At 43.8% G+C, this 20,348-nt stretch overlaps 1 protein-coding gene across 1 annotated transcript; it reads left to right on the top strand.

Annotated features, from left to right (window-relative positions):
• The first annotated feature begins 1,981 nt into the window (after positions 1 to 1,981).
• Positions 1,982 to 15,966, top strand: igfbp5b (insulin-like growth factor binding protein 5b). Its single transcript, XM_069662902.1, has 4 exons — positions 1,982 to 2,652; positions 11,109 to 11,323; positions 11,549 to 11,668; positions 12,614 to 15,966. The coding sequence occupies exons 1-4, from the start codon at positions 2,319 to 2,321 to the stop codon at positions 12,752 to 12,754; spliced, it is 810 nt and encodes a 269-aa protein (XP_069519003.1). The 5' UTR covers positions 1,982 to 2,318; the 3' UTR covers positions 12,755 to 15,966.
• The last annotated feature ends 4,382 nt before the right edge of the window (positions 15,967 to 20,348 follow it).

Raw genomic sequence — 20,348 nt, 5'->3', positions numbered from 1 at the left:
GATTTTCACAGGAGGGGGGCTTTAAGGGGAACATGGAGAAAAAAGATATGTCAGCAGTGGTTATGAAACCCATTTACATCCTCTGTAAACCAGCTTTTATACACTCTAAAAGTTAAAGAGATACTAAACATGTGCTTTAAAATGTAATGGTTAAAAAAACATTTATGAGAGGTATGCAGAAGAAAATAAGACTTTCTCATCTCACATCAGTGAGATTATGTAATTATCTAACTTAATGTGGAACATTTTTAGTATTAAGTGAAATTTAGATTCATGTGCACCAGTATGACAGCCACATAGACTCTAGCACTACAGTGTCCTAACACAGCTATGATGACATATTGTTCAGCTGATGTGGTAATTTCTCTGATTTCTATACACGAGACGTTCTGTATGAGTGACTCCTCTCCAGATTTTATCATTGTTAACAGTGCCTTCTAGTGGTCAACTGCTGAACTGACACCAGTGATTCACTTCTCTGTGGATCCTCAGCCTGCAGACTCAGGGTTAGGTAAAGCCATAGCCACGTTTAGGAAATGACCGTGGCCGTTTATCAAGCGGTGAGTGGATATGGGAAGGACAGCCGATATAGCTTCCTGACACTACGCTATTACTTAAGGAAGAAAAATCTGCCATGAAAGCTGCAGAGATGGGAATACCAGCCCCGGCTGGGCTGATTTAGAGTGCATATGTGGTGCAAGCAGAGCACACGCTGAAGCAATCAGGCATTATTCTGCATACAGGCTATAAAATAATAGAGCCCAGTTGCACTTAAGTTGTCAGGATGTTGCCTCAAGTCTCAGGGTGCGTGACATCCACCCTTCTTCTCTCTGTTTCTCTTTTTCCTTTGTGCACATGACTCGACCTCTTTGTGTGTGTGTGTCTCTGTGTGTGTGAGGGAGAGACAGCACAGGGGGCATGTTGCTGGATTTCCCTTCCGGCTCCATTTGTGACACAAACGATGTCCACTGGAAGCAACAGGTGCAGGTTTTATAGGTGACTTTAAGACCAGAGCAGGTACTCCTGTCACTGTTATCTCAACAAAAAGTAGTCCCACCTGGAAAAACTGTGAATTAACAAGGATAGTAATTGAAGGTCCATTTTCCCGTTCCAAACCTTATATAAGTGAGTGATTCAATAATGAACACACATATGGTCATTCCGGTGCGGTGAAGGGCAACACACTCTTTTTTTCTGTTCCGGACATGAATGCAAAGCAGCACTTCAGACCTGCTCCGTCCTACTTTTCCTCACTAAGGTTATTCCATTCAACCCATGACAATGAGGCACTTATGACTCAAGTAGGGGGTTACCGATGATTTATTATTTTTTATGGCTGGGGAAGAATTATGATCTAAGTAGGCTAAATGATTTTTCCTTCAGGCTTGAGTAAAACTTTTCAGATCCACTATTCTGAAATGTACACAATATTCTTCGTGCAGTTGTACACAGTGATCCAGTGAACTGAAGCTGGAGACATTAATTTTGTGCCATTTGGAAAAAAAAGGCTTTCTAATCTTGGACAGTTTGTTTCCACGAATCTCCGGGAGAATTCCCTCACACTGTAAAAACAGCTTGACACACGAGTGAGATTTTACTGCTGAGCGTCAGTGACTTGTTGAGGAGGGCATTTTTTGCAGTGTGGAGCCACTTTAAAGATCTTTTGGGGAGAATCTGAAGCGTACAGATGTGCAGACAGTGACAGCCTGCAGGTTTTTTTTTTTTTTGTCAGGAGTTCTCTGCTGAAATGTTTTGATGAGGGCTGCGTTGCTCTCCTGCACCTCGGCATCAGTTCAGCCTTCAGGGTGAAAGAGCGATCCTCCTGCTGCTGAAAAAAAAAAATGTTTGGCCGCCTGCCAAGCCGTGGAACAAGTGCGCCTCCCTTCCCTGGTGTTTAGCGTATTCATAGTTAGGGGTTTGGGCTCGGCTGTTTTTAAAAAGGCAAGGCAGCTCTCAAGTTGATCAGTCTGCTCAGGAAACTTCTGCTGGAGAAAGTATTGGAGTCCAAACTGAAGGGGAGAGAAGTTGAGATTTTGTGCAAAGACTTGCCTTGCTCCTGCAGAAGACAACACCTCGGGAAAAATAGCGCATATATTATAAATTGTACATTTGAACAGTTTTTGCGCGCTGCACTGCGCAAAGCCTGTAATTAATGATTTTTAAATAGATAGCAACACTCTTGGATAAAGACTCTTGGCTTTAGCTTTAAAAATCGGATTATCTGACTGAGGCATTGTGCTCATTAGACCAGGCTACTTTTCCCCCCCTCTTCTTCGCATTTGAGGTTTATGCTATACTAACTGAAGAGAACACCAACAATGTTTCTGAGTTTTTGCCTCTTGGTGACATTTATCTTGGGGCTGTCCGGGTGCTTGGGCTCTTACGTGCCGTGCGAGCCTTGTGACCAGAAGGCGCTGTCCATGTGCCCTCCGGTCCCGGTCGCCTGCCAGCTGGTCAAGGAGCCGGGCTGCGGCTGCTGCCTAACATGCGCCCTGTCTGAGGGACAGGCGTGCGGCGTTTACACCGGGACGTGCGTCCAGGGCCTCCGGTGCCTGCCCAGGAGCGGGGAGGAGAAACCTCTGCATGCCCTTCTCCATGGCAGGGGAGTGTGCACCAACGAGAAAGGATACAAACCTGCCCACCCGCCCATAGGTAAGACGCGCACCGGGCTGGCTGAATGCATGCATGGGACCAAACATTGACTTAAAAATGTGTGCGGCTGCAGTTATCAGTGCCAAAGGACAGCAAAGTGTCCACTGTCCTGTGTGCTTGATCATGTCTTGTCCCATGTGGGGATGTGCTGCTGTGTTGTGGTTGTACACTGTCTAAAAGGAATGCACTAAACTCAACGAGCCTTCTATCTTTTATGATAAAGCCAGTCTTTTTTTTTTCTAAGTTAAATAATATTATTGATTGTTTGCCTCTGCTTTGCCTCCTCGCAGGGAGCCCAGGTGCTTCCCTCTCCTCACACTCTTGTAGAGCATGAGAAGCTGCCACCTCTGCTCTCTGACAGAGCGTTTGTTTGACAGATGGTTTGAGGTGCCATCTCATTAACTTTTATCCACTGCCTTGATTAAACTGGTTGCAGGAGCTTATTTCTCCTCTCCTCTCTCTCTGCTCTTTGTATTTGGGATAGAAACACACCTTGATGTCGCTGCCTGACAGACCATCCTGCCGGAATAACATTGTTGCGTTGTGCTGCTCATTAGGAATCTTAATAGCAATAACACAAGGTGAAGCAGAAACTACTTTCCGGTCGTGCGCCCCGGTGCCGGTTAAGCTGTTGCGGGCAGCTTGACGCTCTGCTGCGGTAAACGCACATGCTGTGTCCCGGCTGACTTGAGCGTCAGTGCAGGGCTGTCAAGCTGCGGTCCAGCAAAACCCCAGAGGGGCTGACAAGGATCCAGACAGTCCACATTTTAAAATATTTACATTTGGAAGGCAGCGCATGTTATTAAAGGCATACTCTTGAGTGGATTTAGCGGTTCTGCTCTTATCTTGACGCAACAATTTTTAATGTTCTCAACCAGTGAAACCCCTCGGTCTGTAAATGGTAAGGGGTGGGGGTGAACCCCTTTAAGTGGCGCTTATTCTGTAAATTGCCGCCTTTAATATCAACTCTTGTAAGAAGTGTCTGTCAATCCGCTTTATTTTCCATCCCTGCGCAGGAGCGCATTAAGCTTGTTTCTCTGTTATGCCTTTCCAATATCATCAGATCTAACCAGGCATAAGAGGAAAAGTGTAAAAAGGTGCATGAGGTGCCACTCCATTAACTTTGGGTCCCGTTAGAGCGGAATAGAGACAGATTTAGGTCTGCAGGCTAACCCTAGATCTGTGTTCAGAGTCGGATTACCACTAAATCTGCAGCCTGTGCGTGAGAGAGACGCAGAGAAAAGAGAGAAAGACACGGAGACAGTCAGACACAGGGAGAAGGAGAGTGGAGCCAGCAGCCTTGAATGATTTAAGACATTTCTTGGTGTTGCAGAAAGAGGTTTGCTGTCACTCAGGACTTTTAGCAGCTTGTCAACAACTAGATAAGTAGGTGGGAACCACAAAGGTTTTGGCTACAAGCCTCATTCTATAAAACAGGGCTTCCACTGGGCTCATTTAGGGCTGTTGACAGAGTCATTAGGCTATTTGAACACAGTGAGCAGCCCTCACCTCTGCTTTTAATGATATTACAGTAGAATGTGGTTAGGTTCGATTACAGATGTCTAAAAATACTCAGCAGAGCTGATGTTCTGCAGAAAGGGCTGAACAAAGTAAAGGTAGGGTCTGTGTGTGTGTGTGAGTGTGAGCATGTGTGTGTGCTCTCATGTACTCGGGCGGGGCTGTGTGGGTGTCTGGGTGTGCATTGTGTGTGATTGTTGTGAGTGATGACACCTCGGGCAGTTTTGTCTCACTTGCACACACACACACACGCACACACATGCTCACGCACACACAGAACCTGACTTCTTTGTTGGCCCACAGAGGTAATCAGAGCATCTTTTCCTGCCTCTGGCGCTGCATTCATTGCATGGGCGCTCAGTCACAAGGCAGTGATTCAGCAGAATGCCCCCGGCTCTCTCTCTCTCCCTCTCTCTCTCCCTCTCCCCCCTCTGAAGGGCCTTCTGTCAAACAGCTCTGTGGACGGGTGTACTGGTGAGGTGAGCTTCTGGTTTCCTGCGGTGTGGGGTTGCAGCTGTCTGTGTGCTGTACCAGCTGAGCAAGGAAAACACACAGGAGGAGGAGGAGGAGCTCAAGTGTCTGCAACACTCGGGAGGCCATGAGAGCTGCAGCCCTACTAAATATTGACTGGGGCAGCCAAACAATGGGGGAGAGGAATCTTTGCTATCCTTCAGTCTCCCCCTCCTCCCCTCCCTTTACTGCTCATGTTCCTGGCCATCATAGCTCTGTGTCTCGGTCCCAGCGGTGCATTAATTCACGTTTTGCTGCTGCGCTGTGATCCCAGGAGGTGCTCAGATTGTAAGGCGCAGGAGGTGGTATGTGCTTTGGTGCTTTGGGGGCACTCAGACTTTGTTCGCCCCCCTCATGAGTGAATCAGAGCCTGGAAAGCTTGCCAACAGATATGACTTCATGGCAGCAGGCCCCTCGTCCTTCAAGCTTCTGAAAGGGCCTTATGTTTTAACAGATTGCTCTTTGCCAAGAAACAAAAGATGATTGGGGAGTGGTTCCAAAAACCAGAATACTCCACACACACACACACACACACAGAAATACTATGCCCCTTATTAGCATAGCAACAGGAAGCCTGGTGCCTGTACTGACACCTTTAATATTTTACATTGGTGTTGGCTCTTTGCTCGAGTGTTATGTCAGCCACAGAGGCATTTTGAAAAGTTGGTGATTTTTCACACATCACATGACTCTGTCATTGATGACAGTCATGAGCAAGTCAAGCAACTGCAGAGCCCTGATGCTTAATGTTTGCCAGAGTGCGCCGCATATCTACGGTCACACTGTTGCATTTCTCAGCACTGTACAGAATCGCTTGTCATCACATACTTTCAGAGAGCTACTCAACTTGGAGAACCACCATCTGCTTTTTTTCCAGTGCCCCTGACACAGCTGGTTATCGGGTCAAAGCTCAGACACTGAAGTAAAGACGCTGATTCTCCTTGACCGTACACTCGAGCCAATGACGACCAGCTAACTTACTCCGTCTTGTTTCGTGCTCTTACAGACATGCCACGTTAGATATAGCTCCGGTCACGTGTGCCGCCCCAGCTGCCTGACAGCTTCATGATGGGCTCATGCGAAAGGAAAGACTCTATGTGGCTTTCCATCCGTCTCACCTTGAACATCTGAGACAGTGCAATGAAAGCTTAGCATGCTGCAACTGATCTGTTGCAGGTGCTGGGGAGGGAGAATCACTTGAAAGGTCATTTTGTTAAGATGTTGCGCGAGGTTTCAGAGAAGATGCGTGCAAATGGGATGAAGGAAACGCAGAGAACTCGGTTTCTTACACGCAGCATTGATACTATTGATGTGGTTTTGTCTTCAGGCAGCACTTTGACGTACAGTATGATCACAGGGACAGTCTAAGCTCCGGAGCTGTCACTGGCGAGCACATAACCTCTTTGGCACACTTGCCTGATTTCTCCCTATAAAACTTTACAGTGGTATTTGTACAGCTTATTGGTCACTGACACCTAGCCTGCTGGTGGCAACAGCTGTGAAAGAAATCAGCGCTGGCTGAAGTCTTTCTAAGCTCGGAGCGTGGGATTCAAAAAAAGGGCAGCGATGGCCACATGCTGGAAAATGATGTCACATGTGTTGACTCCTGACCTGTGTACTGTAAGCTCTCCTCCAACACCTGGTTGCATGTTAGCATGGTGCCAGAAAGAAGCAGAATCATCTCTTTGTGCGAGTAGAGGAGTCCCTTTCTGAATTTCCAGTCGCAAGCTGATAAAAAAGGCGTTTCTTAGGATTTGGAGAACAATAGAAGCTTCAGTGACTTCTCTGAAAGGTTGGTGTTTCTAAGAATGTGAGACACGTGAACCTTTTTATTGTTCCCTGTCCCCTTACGTAAGCCCATCCTTGGCAATTAAAAGTGCTTCCTCTTATAAACCTACTTTGTGATTACTCGTTATCATCTCTTAAAGCCTCATAAAGCATTAAAAGACACCTTTTTATGTATAAAATGTTACGTCAAATGTTGCATTCATCAGGTCATTTGCCCCACAAAGAAAAGTGTCAACCCCAAATTACTTTTGAAGCTCTCGTGCTGTTTTTTTTTTGTGCCACTTGTAGATCAGCTTTGTCCACTACATGCAGGAGCAACTCGCCAAAATAGCTGCTTCTGCCTCTGGGGAGTTAGAACATCGTCACACCCAGCAATTGTGTTGTGGTGACGGTGACCCAAAGAGAGGTTGCGTCCGTCCATGTGGCTTGTTGCAAACCCACACCCAGATGTAGGATTGGACCTCAGACCAAAACTAGGAATGTACAGTAGAAGCGCTTTATCTGCTAATGTACTTTTCACGTGTCCGATTCCAGCGTGTGTCGAGCATTTATTTACACTGCGGAAGCTGTAAACAGTTCAGACGGTTTGCTTACCTTCAGCAGCATTTCCCTCTTGGAAGGATTTTGCATCCTCTCATAACTCTGTTTGCGATTTGCAATCCTTGAATTGTTCTTGTAGCTATTAATACCATGCATTCAGAAAAGCAGGAAACTTTTTGATTGCATTGAACATATTCTGCGTGCACAATACCATGGGAAGAGTTATTTCCTGCATTTTTAGAACAACAAATTCCAGCAACACAACAGGACACTGGGGTCAAAACATAAATCCCTCACACTCGGGGGTGCTAAAACAAAATCATGGACACAAGTTCATATTTTCTTCCTGCTCTAAGCTGCTTAAAAAGGAGCATTATTCAGTCATCAGTCTTCTCATGTAACCGGGCGTTGTGCCATGCTTTTAAGTCACATGCACAGCCTGCATCTCCTGTGAACCTTGTCATTTATCTGCAAATTACAAATTCAAACTACCCAAAAATTCTATCAGTGCTACAAGTTAGAAAAGAGTCCCTTTGTGCAGCTGCACACACAAATGTTCAGTGACTCCACAGGTTAGTTCACACCTCCCTTTCTGCTCTAGAAACTGCAGGGTTATCAGGCCATGGCCTTGCTTTCAAATATTAAGTAGCAGAGACAGCCTGAGGCTGACGGATGGTTTACTCATGTCATGCTTTATAAGACACAGGCCCTCAGGCTCAGTTATCCTGACATTATCTTGTCCTACCCCCTGTTAAGATTAAACAGCACCTCTATTCACGACTCTCTTACATTTTGTAAGGGTGTAATTTCAGACTTAGTCAAAGGCAGAACATAACAAATGTGGTTGTAATGCCGGGAAATCAAATGAAAGGTGGGAGAATCTATTGTTCTTTTTTTGGTGTCTAAATGCTATTATTATAGTCTTAAAGATGCAGTGCAGAAAAGAACTCCAGAGAAGAGGTAGCTTATCTTTCATGCTTGGATTGTTGCCTGTAAGAAACTTGGGATATTCATGAAGCATAATTGTGTGCAGATGTTAATTTTTAAACAGAGAAGTATCAGGTGCACCTCCTTTGGCTACTCCGCTCCTCTCGTCCTAATGAAATCTTAAGCTCGAGCAGAGAAAGAGAGAGAGAGAGAGAGAGAGAGAGAGAGAGAGAGAGAGATAGGAGCACAGCTTTGGGCCCAGCTGAATGGAAGAGCTGCACATGACTTGGCTCACTTGGCTCCTCGCCAGCGTCTTGGCTAGGTTTCAGGAGTTAAACACAGACCCTCTAAGCCTCCTTTACAAGCTGGATACCCTGAGCATGGAAAAACTGAGTATTGTGGCTGCAGCGAAGAGCCCACTTCAGAAAAGATGAATCTGGTGATTTTGTGACTGGAGCAGAAAAGACGTCTCTACAAAAGCTACAATGCAGAAGAAAAATCTCTTATATCCTTAAGTTTCGAGCACAGTTCTCCAAAGAGGAATATTTTGCGCAGTGAGTGACGTGTAAGGAGAATGTATTTGATGTGCCATGGCTCAAACCTTTCTGAGTCTGGCCATTTACATGCTCGAATGCGATTGCACATGAAACAAGAATGCACGCTTAAAAAAACACAGTCCTTATTTTGGATGGCATATTTCATTGCCAAATATGTGGCATTTTAATCAAGCGCCCTGAGAAACTATTGGCCTGTACAGCAGAAATAAAGAGTTTTTCCACAGTGGTCACATGCATGGTGTACATAGGAATGCTTGTTTGACGTATTTATTTATAGCGAGTCATAGCCTCGTAGTCTGAGCGGGGGAGACACAAGGACATATCTAAACACAAACCAAGGCCTGCCAAGTCATGAGTTGTGAGATTAATTTCAAAGAGACGGTAGTGCAGCGCAGAAGCCAAAGACCCAATTCTGGTAATCACCCTGCCCCTCCGCCCTCCCCCTCCTGCCCTTCCCCTCCCAGAGACTCCAGACGCTCATGCTGTGTCAGGCTCTTTGAACATCAGTTTCTCAGCGCTTGTGTCCTTGTAACGTCTCACTGCCTTTCTCCGCGGTGGCTGTGTACTAACAGAGCGCTCAAGGAAGTAATGGAGACTTGTTAAATATCATATTTTCCAACTTATTCTCTCATGCCGCTTTACAAGTAAGGAAGTTGATTTGTCTTTCAGCAGCAGTTGGCCTGAAGTCAGGGGCCAGCATTCCTCTCTGGTTCAGTGAGTCTGGCCCTGTGCACCATGGCGGGTTTCCTTGTCAGATAAATATAACCAGGGTCATCCACTGGCACCGTCGCTCCGGCCAGTTGGGGCCTGGCAAAGTCCCCACAATAACTCTGTACTTATGGTACTGCTAAGCCACGGGGGGAGCAGAGGGCTTCTTTCTGTGGCCTCAAAGAACCTCTGGCTGGGGGTCCGGGCTTAAGAGGCTGAGCCCCAAAGATAGGAGGGGACCGCGGGTTGGGAGGAGGGGGCTAGGTTAAGGATAAAAGACCTCAACCTGTGAACATCCCATCAAGAAGGGACTTTCATATCTCTGAGACTGCAGTGCCCCCTGGGGGAGCTGGGAATATGTCGAAAAAGTGTATAAATGTGACAGAAATGTACAAGCATTTATACGAGCCCGCAGAGCAACTGGATTTTCCTCAGTCTGACATTTGAATCAGTTTAATGTGGGACACGTCGCAGTAAAGTTAACGACACTCGGAGGCCTTAGTCCCTGTTGAAGTTTAGCAGCCCAGATAACGTGTTAGCACATTTTCCAGGCACAGCGTAGGCAGCATGTGATGCAGTTTTCCCAAGTTGTAGTGCTCACAAATATGTGCTTCCTGGTGTCTCTGTGTGTTTATTACGTGTGACTTCAACTTAATTAAGTCTCACTGTTAGTTACGGACGTTGGAGGAGTTGTTGTTTGTAGTCAGTTGTCTCCAAAACTGCTCTGAAATCTCACATTTAAGTGTTACTCTCTGTTACTGGTGGAGAAAAGGGGGGTTTGAAGGTGGGATCGTTTGAGAAAAGCTGAGTTTAGACTCCTGTGTTAGCAGTAGGAGTTCGTCAGCTGTCATCAGAGCTCTTCTATAAACAAATGGGAAGCAACAGTTGGTGGCACAGGCCCCGGGAAAAGCACCTGCTATTGTACTGGTGTGAAAAACTAACAAGCTGCAGAACTTTGCATCTGTGATTTATGCAGATAGTAAATTCATATATTATACTTTACAATAAAAATACTGGTGCTGAATACAATATTCTTAATTAAGCCTGTCATATATTTGATTATTGGCCTTTAATGACTGTTATTAAATCAGACTTATTAGATTATCATGTTCTAGTTCATCATCATGAAATAAAAGATTAAATAAATAAATCTTAGAAAATGACCATTAGATAGTCGTGCAAAGAGATGCAAACTATTTCCATTGATACCAATGGGAAATAAGCGCTGTGCATTACTTCATTACATTTTGGCATTCAGTACCTGCTACACCTAGCTGTAAGATCCCAAACTCCTCATTCTGCACTTTCCCTTAGCTCTACAACTTATCTTACATTCTTTGTGGTCATTGTTTTGGACTTTCTCCAACTTAAGTGATTTGTTTTAAACTCATGCAGCTTTCATCACTCTCTCTTTTTCTCGCTGTTCACAGCAACAATGCTCTTTCGATTACATCAGATGACAGGCAGACAAAGTTAGCCACTAGCTTGTGGACATGAAGGCGCTTTTAGCAGCTAAAGGGTAGATCTATCCCCGAGGAGATGGTGGAGACCAAAATAGGAGCTAAAATGTTTGACTGACATTCATAGCGTGGAGAGGAACGTGATGATCAATGAAGGCTAATGTCTGTGTGATGTGTTAAGTGGCAGTTTGTTGCTAGGATGATGATCAGCCTTTATGTGTTTACAGCTGTCATGAGCTTCAAATGAAACAATGCTATTAAATCAATTCACACCTCTCTTAATTCCCAGAAGAGGGCAGACAAAACACACGATTATGTCTTACACTGTCATAAATAATCCCTCTCATATCACGCATATGAAGATGTCAAAGCACTTTAGTGAATGTGGTTTCATTATTGGTTTCAAAATTTTATATTAATACATTGTATTTTACTTTCCCCGCTGCAGATCATGAGTCTCGAGAACATGAGGACACCATAACCACAGAGATTACAGAGGAGCTGCAGCCGCCCAAGGTGCCGCTCCTTCCCAAAGACATTGTGAACAGTAAAAAAGTCCACGCGCTGCGCAAGGAGCAGAAGAGGAAGCTGGGCAAGCAGCGCTCCATGGGCTCCCCCATGGACTACTCCCCTCTACCCATCGACAAGCATGAGCCTGAGTTTGTAAGTGTTCAGTGTTAGTTTCATCATTTCAGAGCCACTATGTGTCAAATCTGTGACTTTGGTGACTCCTGGTGGTTGTTTTTAAAAGACAGCAATGTAAGCTACTCCTTTGTAGCAACTTTTGAGATAAGTGACGGCATTTCAGTGACTTTGCTCAAACTGCTGAACACATTGATGACTGTGTTTCATGAGTTTAACTGAACTGTGTACTGTGTTTTCCCAAAGGGACCATGCAGGAGAAAACTGGACGGGATCATTCAGGGAATGAAGGACACTTCTCGCGTAATGGCTTTGTCTTTGTACCTTCCCAACTGTGACAGGAAAGGATTCTTCAAGCGCAAGCAGGTGAGTTTGCTTCAGAAGGCCAAACTAATATTTTTTGACATTGCATTAAGTGTTTTTTAATGATACCCCCACCATTCAAAGTACTGTACCTTTAAGGATCGGCCTCCTCAGCATTTAAAATGACTTTTTGTGGCAAAATCTCTGTATTTTTGGGAATTGTTACAAACAGTGGATTTGCTCTTGGTGACGTAAATCTGCAAGAATGTTCTGTGTCAAGTTTGGTGAACTATGACATGCATGTCTGCAACATTGGTCTTTTGCAAGCTGTGTTGAAAGTGATGACCTATAAAGGCAAAGAGAGCAGGAGAGTCAAAAGTGGTGCATGCTATTCTGTCTCTTATGTCAAAGTATAAACAGCTCAAAAAGAGAGAAGTTGTTAGTTCTGAGATAGAAATATACTAATGTAGTTTGTGATAGGAACATACCTGCCAACATTAGGATGTGAAAAAGAGGGAGATTTTCTGGGATATACCCGGCAACAATGTCAGCATGTAACCCTAAACCACAGATTAAGATATGAAATAAACAGATATGTGAGAAAAGTTACTTTTAATTAGTCTTACCTTCAAGGTTCACATTAAAATCAATCAAAGAAAACAAAAAATCAATCGGGATAAAAACCGGAATAAAGTGGGTTAAAGTAAGGGAGACTCCCGCCCAGAGTGGGAGCATTGGCAGGTATGCAGATTTATGTAAATATGTTTACCTGAGCTTGTTGAGTGACATTTAGTTATCTTGTAAAATGTCCATCTTGACATTTAGCAAGCTTGTGGCCACAATTGTGACTGATTAGTGCGAGCACGTTCCTGGCTGACTAGCGTATTTGGCATTAGCTTGCCAGCTATAAATGTTCACCAACTACCCCTTTAATTAGTCACTCAGGTAGCCAAACCACCCAAACGTAATATCTTCTTTCATCAATGCTAAAATCTGTTTTTCTTGCAGTGCAAGCCGTCCCGTGGCCGCAAACGAGGCATCTGCTGGTGTGTGGACAAGTATGGCCATCAGCTCCCTGGCACAGACTACAGCGGGGGGGACATTCAATGTAAAGACCTGGAGAGCAGCAGCAACAACAACAACGAGTGAAAGGGGGAGGACCACCCTCGACCCCGACTCCCCCCACCCCTTACCACCACGTGACCCAGGGCCCACGCCTCCTCTCTGAATCACACCTGAATGCTCCGCCCTCTGTACACTTCAAGAGTTCTGTTTTTTCAAATTGAAAAAAAAGGAAGAAAAAAAAAATCCAAACGAAAGGACAGGCTGAACAAAAGACACCTGTAACTCTTTTTCTTTTCTGTTGTCGACCAAGCACTCATCTCTGAATGAGGGTAAAAGTCCCAGAAGATTTGCTCGATCCCTTGACTGTCGCTCTTGGGACCCCTTGTATGAGGCGGGACCGCTGGCTGCAGATCCATGAAAATATATGCACCCAATGGATATATTTTTATAGAAGCTGGGGGTTTCAATACAACACTTTGTATGATGTAAAATTAACTAAAAAAATAATAATTGTGGAGAAAAACAAGTATCAGGCACATTGATTGAAAACAGGTCAGAACATGATGCCACTGTGGAACTCCTGATTGGCAGAGTAATTTGGTTTTTTTGTCTGTTTTCCAAAAGAAAAAAAAAGAAACAATAGATAGGGATATGCTGTAACAGTTGACTCTATCTGGATTTGTGGTTCTGTCAGAGCACTTATGAATAGGGGAACCTGCTTAGAAATGTGTAACTTCACAAAATGATGCGTGCATGAATGTGTGTATGTGTACAGTTCGAGTGTGTGGTATGTATCAGCCGGTGTTGGTGTATGACGGAGTGAGCCTATTACAAAAAGAATGTCCTTTTTTTCTTTCTCTTTTGTTTGATTTTGTCACAACAAGTATTGCTAGCGCTTGAAGTGGTCTTGGGGCTGGCCTTCTCTATAACCGATGTAAAGTATGTCTCGGGACACAGAGTGTTTGGAAACAAAAGAGTGAGCAGATCGTCACAGATGAACCTATGTTAAGTGGCTCTTCGACAATGAAGCTAGCCTGATATGCCAACTGTGCCTATTTAAACAGACACTGCCATGCAGGGCGACACAGAGCTTAGAGAGCGCTGACTCTACCGGTGAAATAAAGTGTTTTCAGCTTAACTGACGGGACTCAAGATGGACTTCGATCTTTTCGAGTTGAGTGCATAATCAAAACTTGCCAGTCAGGCCAGTTGCTTCTCTGATTCAGTTGTGTGAAGTGTAGTTTTGTATGGTTTTGTTTGTGCTGTTTTCTTTGCCTTCAGTGAAGTAAAGACCGCCCACTTTTGAGCCATGTTCCTTTATCAAGTGGTTTCCTCTCAGTACTGCTACTACAGTGTAACCATGGTGTATTACATTACTTTTAAATATAGTTATTGAATGTTGTTTTCCTGTAGAAACATAGTATGACAACAATGTAATTGTGCTTGGAACAAAAAAAAAGATTTTAGCCTGTAAAGAATTTGAATAGGTCCTTATAGCCTGTGGGGAGTATGTCCCCGAGTCATCTGACGACCGGGCAGTCAAAGAAGCTAACCCTCTGAACCGTTCGGCTTGCATGCCTCCATGCAAAGGTTATCTACCTACATCTTAGGGGAGCATGATCCAAACAATAAGGTCGCAGGTTACAACAGGGTCGTTTAACTAGAGTTTTTCTGTCTCTGTGTGCAAGTCACAGTGCCTTCCTACATACATTTAAATAGTGACGTGAAAGTGACATGGATATCATACAGGGCAATTTTCCTTTCTCAGACAGCCCTGAGCGGGGCTGATACTTGATACGACGATCGAGAGGTGTCGGTTTTATTTCTTATTAACAGAAGAACAATGAATGTGGTAGATCCTGTAAATGGTGTCAGCAACGAATTGCAAAAGCATTTATTCTCTCTGCCTGTACCTCGGGGCGATTCTGGACAAGAATGATGTGTGAGGAACTCCCTCTTCTCTTTCTTTGACAACCAATAAGCTAAGACTCTTGCTTTTTCTTGTGAATGCCAATGTATATGTTTGCCAGAGAGGGGAGGCCTACAGGATGATTGGAGGTAAAGCCAGCATTTCCTTTGCTGCAACACAAGAGAAATGACATGTACATCCTTAATGGCTTCCAGTTGTGAATATATTATCAAGGCTCCTTGCCCCACTTCCATCACCAAAACCCCACTACCACTTTCGAAAAGAAAAGCAGCTTGCACTTATTTCAGTTACTCACTATTGATATTGACACACAACGACGTCCTACGATGTGGTATCATGAAGTTAGTGGAACAAAAAGAAAAAAAAAAAACAGCCACAAAGCTATATGTTGTGTTATCTTGTGCTTACCTTTTAAAGGTGGTGCTTTGAGGTAATATTTGTCGACAGGGGCTGTGCAGCCCATGCCTGGGACCTCCAATACAGCAACATCTTTTAGGGAAAAATAGATCAAAAGTAACACACAGCTAGAGATGTTCTTATGGCCAATTGCACAGAGATGATAGTTGAGGTAGAAAGGGGAAAAATTGACGAAGGAGAGAGGAAAGAGGAAGAGCGAGCGCCATGGGCAGTGGTCATAATCAGGGCCTAGCCACTTCCCCTTTATGGGGTCACCAATTGCATGACATTAGAAACAGTTAGCAAAACAGCTACCAGGAGTCATGGAAATCTGGGGAATGTAACACGGGTCTCAGCAGCAGAGTGTCACTTTGATTTGATACTCTTCGAGACAGAGGCAAGGGAACATGTGATACCTGGGACCATTCATGAATCAAATGTGTGAATACTTCAATGTTCCAGGTATTTTTTTTTTCCTTTGTTCAGACCGCAGGTTGAGGTTCAGGTGCTTGAAAAGAGTCATTTCAATGACTTCCTGTTCCCCACACCGGCTTGAAAGTAGTGTCTTCCTCAGGTTTCACATCTCCTACTTGGTTTAAACTCATATTCACATTTCATACTACAGTAGTACAGTAACGACAGTACAGCTTTCTTTGTGAGTACATAACACTTTCTGGATGTAATGAGACAATACAATTGGTTTGCATAATTTGGTGTTCACTGGCTTGTGAAAAAGACCCATCGGTGGCAGGAGGACAGTGGGAAATAAAATGGTCAGTATTTGGAACTACATAAAACAAATAAAGAAAAAAAGACAAAAAATCTCAAATTATTAAAGTGAATATCACTGTGTAATATTTATTCAACTTGTAATTTATGTACTCTTTTAACCTTTGTCTTTTTTTGTTATGACAAAGCATTTATTTAAATAAAGTTATGTATTCATTTAAGCACTCTGCCGAGGTTTTCATTTCTAACGTTGCATTTTGAAGAGGAGGAAGTGGCCACTGAATTGGCTTGAAAAGAACAGTTTGAAGTGGAATCATCCTGATAGTAAGCGCTGACTAATCTCTGAGGCACGAGCTGATAAACCTCTTAGACATAAGTCTGAGACACCCAGGCTAGCCCACAAGGATCTCATGCAGCATGCAGGATGTGACTTTATAAAGCCTCGCCCGAGGGCAAGTCACCTGGTTTTCAACACCATAGTCAAAAAAGATTGCACAGGAACAAGGAAGTCATTTACCATGAGTTTGAACTTCAAGGGGGGGATAACGTCTAGCAGGACCAGCTCACTACTCCAATGACTGGGAGGAAGAGATTTGTAGCCTGGAGGGGGCTTCATCATGCTATGGAAACTCCACCTTTATTATAACTTAAAGGCAGAATGGACTCCCCTGAGACATGCCTTTTAGCAAAGAAATGCAGCTAAATGTAATTGCACACAAGCTGTAGACAGAATGAGCAATACATGGTGAGGAATATAAATAATTTGATGCTATAATAAGTAGAGATGTTCCATTACACTTGAGTATTGACCCAATGCCAAGTAACCCTTTGATACACAATATATCGCTGTTTAGATGTGATTTCTATCATCGTTGTATGTCCTGACTCAATGTGGGTGAAGTTTCAAATCTGTAGGTAAAAGTATGTTGGAGTAATCCCCAGGCTTCTCAGCTCAGTCTGCAGGCTGCTGTGAACGCCAGATTTCACACAGTTTATTTTTACACGCTGCACTTTGTGACCTCACAAAGAGGACCTGCACAGAGCACCAGTGTGAGAAAAATGAGTTTTTTTAACTGTAAATTATGCTAAGCTACTCCACAGGTATCACAGAGTGAAATATAAAGCTTGAAATTAGCATAATACCCCCCTTTAAGGAATCCTAGCCTAAAAACAAGCTTAGCACCTAGAAACAAGCTGAGCTAACGTTAGCATGAGCTCGGCTGTTATGGAAACTATACATTATGGCTGTGTAGGCTATTGTTTCGGAGAAGAAAACTAGTCAATATTTTGGGGGCTAATAAATTATGGTGTTGACTAGTCGCTGATACTGAGTATCTGGTATCACCCTCGATACTGAGGCATTAATAATGGTATTGGAACTTTAACAAATCTAAATCTTTAGCAAATCTAAATTAAAACCATTTTGATAACCACAAGAGTTACTGCACAAATCAAGGAAATGAGAAAATCAGCTCTGGATTTGCAGTTTGTCTCTTATTTCTGCAGCATGCACAGAACTTCATTAGAATAAAAAAATGGAGAGGATCTGCGCATACATCGCAACGGAGGGGTGTCTGGTGATTTTTATTCCTTCACAGATTCCAGGAAGTGACAGAACGGGACTTTTCTTTTTGGGGGGCCACCAGAATCTTTCCCCGGGGACTTCAGGACTTTGACCAACTCCAGATGTGGGTGACTGAAGCTGGGCATGAAAGGGTGGAGGGCCCAGCAGTTCCTGTATGGCGAGCAGATCAAGGCTGCCGTAAAGATTGTTGTGGTATGTGTGTGTGTGTGTGCGTGCATGCGTGTAGCGGGGAGGGCACTGACTTTGACTTCGGGGAGGAGAAAACATGTGTAGAAGATTTGATTTGTGAGGCAGTGAACATGACAATTACTATTTGCCTTCAAAGAAGCTGACAACTGCACTTAGGACTTCAAAGCATTTATGCCCCTTTTATTACATAATTAGGCCAACAACATTGGATGGCTACATCTGACATTAACTCACACACCTCGCTCAGTCCCGAATCCCGTCAAATTGTTTTGCAGATCAGCTCTGTGCCAGTCAGACCTCAAATCTTCTCTGCATTTCTGTTCATGCAGTAATGGGATTAAATTGAAACTGTAAATTCACATACAATAGCTTTGGAGATGCTGTTCCTTGCTTGTGCATCGATTTGCCTGTGGCTCATATCATTAAATGTGACTTTTAGCAATGATGGTGGGGCATTTAGTGTACAAATGGCATGCAGATGTTTACACTGCATAATTAGGATCTTTTCAAATCACTGCTTGTGCTGCTTGTGCTAATGCTATCTCTTAAAGAGGTAATGGTGGTTCTTTTCATCACCGGGATGGAGATGAAAGGAGATTGGAAAGAATTTACAGCGGTTGAGGGTAAATCACTTGACTTAGTGGTGGAATCCTCCGATGCCGGTGGTAGAAGACAGCAGACAAGTGTCTGCTAGTTTCCATCCAGGCCCTTTCATCAAACACGGACTAAGACCCGGAATCCCAAATGGAGGGTTCTTGGGCATGGATCGGATGTTACTGTGAGAACCACAACTGCATGTTAGGTAAACAAACTCTGAGATTATGATTTGACATCCTACAAACAGTAAAAGGAGCAGTTGAAGGCACAGTTATAATGCTCCTGTTTTGGCAACCAGGGACTCTCTGGGATGAAAAACTGTTCACCAGTAATCTGGAAAAAAGGATTTACTTCTTTACATAACGAGAAATGAGATTTGACCAATTTGAACCATGAGGTCACACAACTTGTAGACCTACCTCTGTTCCCTGTAAAGAACACAGGGAAGTGCAACATTACAAAGAAACACCCATCACAGATTACAACATACAACCTTTGAACTTTAAAAGTTCCCATGATGTAGGCCAAGCTTGCAGAGTGTTATTTCATTATTATGTTTTTCCTTTAAACAGAAAGCCAGAGAGTCCAGTCAGTCATTGATATTGATTGACGTTTGTATTATTCGAACACAAATGTAGTGACAACCCATAACTGCTAGCTAGCTCGTAGGTCCTGTGCGAGGGAGGGACATAAGCATTTGAGAAAGCGTTTCATTATTAAGGTGAGGATACGAGCAAGACATCTGATTAAAAATAATCCAAACATCTATTATAACTGTAGGGGAAGCTCCTCTCTTGCAGTGGGTGTACGCACTTGTGATTATTGTCCTCTGCAGCCTAGTGTAAAACATTTCTGGTCTGCAGCAGAGCGGAGCGTTTGCTCAAGCAGCTGGATTCGCAAGATCGCGGGAGAACTACATTATCGCGCGAGAATTGCGAAATCGCGCGATAACATCAGTGTTAAGACAGAGCAACACACAAACAACAGTTCAGTTTGCACCTCCGAGATGTATTATCTGCTCATTTGGAGATCATTCATACCGTGGGTGAGTACACGGTGATAGGATACTTGGTAATAGGATATAAAAACGGGAGTCTGTACGGTGTTTTATTTTGAAATGACTGGATGCTCTATGCTTGTTTTCATGTCTGACTTCCTGTTAGGAACGATCTGCTCCGCTCAGCTGGACGCGTGCTTGAAGCGGCCTCCGTCATAAATAGACTCAGCGCGTATTTAAGAGACGTTGCTGGAACGCGGCGCGTGCTGTGGAAACATGAGCATCGACTAGAGTGGACGCGATCAACCCCAGAGGTCGCGGCGCACACAGAACGCGGCGGACACGGATCCTGTGGAATCCAGGCTTTAGGGATGCTACTTACGACCCAGGTAGCAAAGCTTTAGTTTTTCTTTCTCGATTGATGGTTTAAGCTTTGATTTAAAATCTAAGAAGATATGGATCCAAGCCGGATAAACACGTATTAACTTAAACATTTAGGTATTCATAATATTCATCTTTTCTTGCCCATTTTGCACCCTACAAATATCAAAGTACATGATCACATCCAAACACATTCATAACACTGTTACTCTCTGGCTATAGAGGGCTGAAGTCTTACCCTACCTAGTGTTCCACAAGCCTCAGTTACACAATATGGTTTTTTTATCAGTCTTCCTACGTCGAAACATAATACTTGGCTCCTTTGTCCATATTCAAAGGTGCATTTCTCTACTGCTGTACTTCCTGTTAACACTGGAGCACCTTGTCATTTGAACAAAGATAAAACAACAATTATTTTGTTAACATTCAACAAAGTACAGCTTCCGTGAGTCTTAGACCCACCATCAACATATCAAGGGAAGTTGTTGAATGCTAACAAAAGAAATACTTGCCTGAAAGTAGGGCAGATCTTGGGCTCTGTAGGCCAGTACACGCACATGTGCTTTTGCACATACACACACAGACACAATCACGCAAACACACACATACTCACCCCCACTCTTATTCCCACTGGAAACTACCCTCCTCAGCCCATTGTGCCTGATCTATCAAACCCAAAACAAAAGACACTTGTTTTGATTTGTTTTCAGAAAAGGCCAGCTTCAAACTACCATTAAAAGTGCCCGGGGACGCCCGAGATCCATGTGTGACACCAAGCCAAGCTGTCAAATTTTTAAAGTACCCTCCCTGCCAAGAACCCAGCATTAATACGACAAAATAAGAAGAATTTAGAAGGAAAAAAAAAACGCAGTGT

The sequence above is a fragment of the Semicossyphus pulcher genome, unplaced genomic scaffold, assembly GCF_022749685.1.
Source record: "Semicossyphus pulcher isolate SPU_LCO1_2020_fin unplaced genomic scaffold, fSemPul1.0.p SCAF_15, whole genome shotgun sequence".
Classification (NCBI taxonomy): Eukaryota; Metazoa; Chordata; class Actinopteri; order Labriformes; family Labridae; genus Semicossyphus; species Semicossyphus pulcher.
This window is presented reverse-complemented; position numbering and strand designations above follow the sequence as displayed.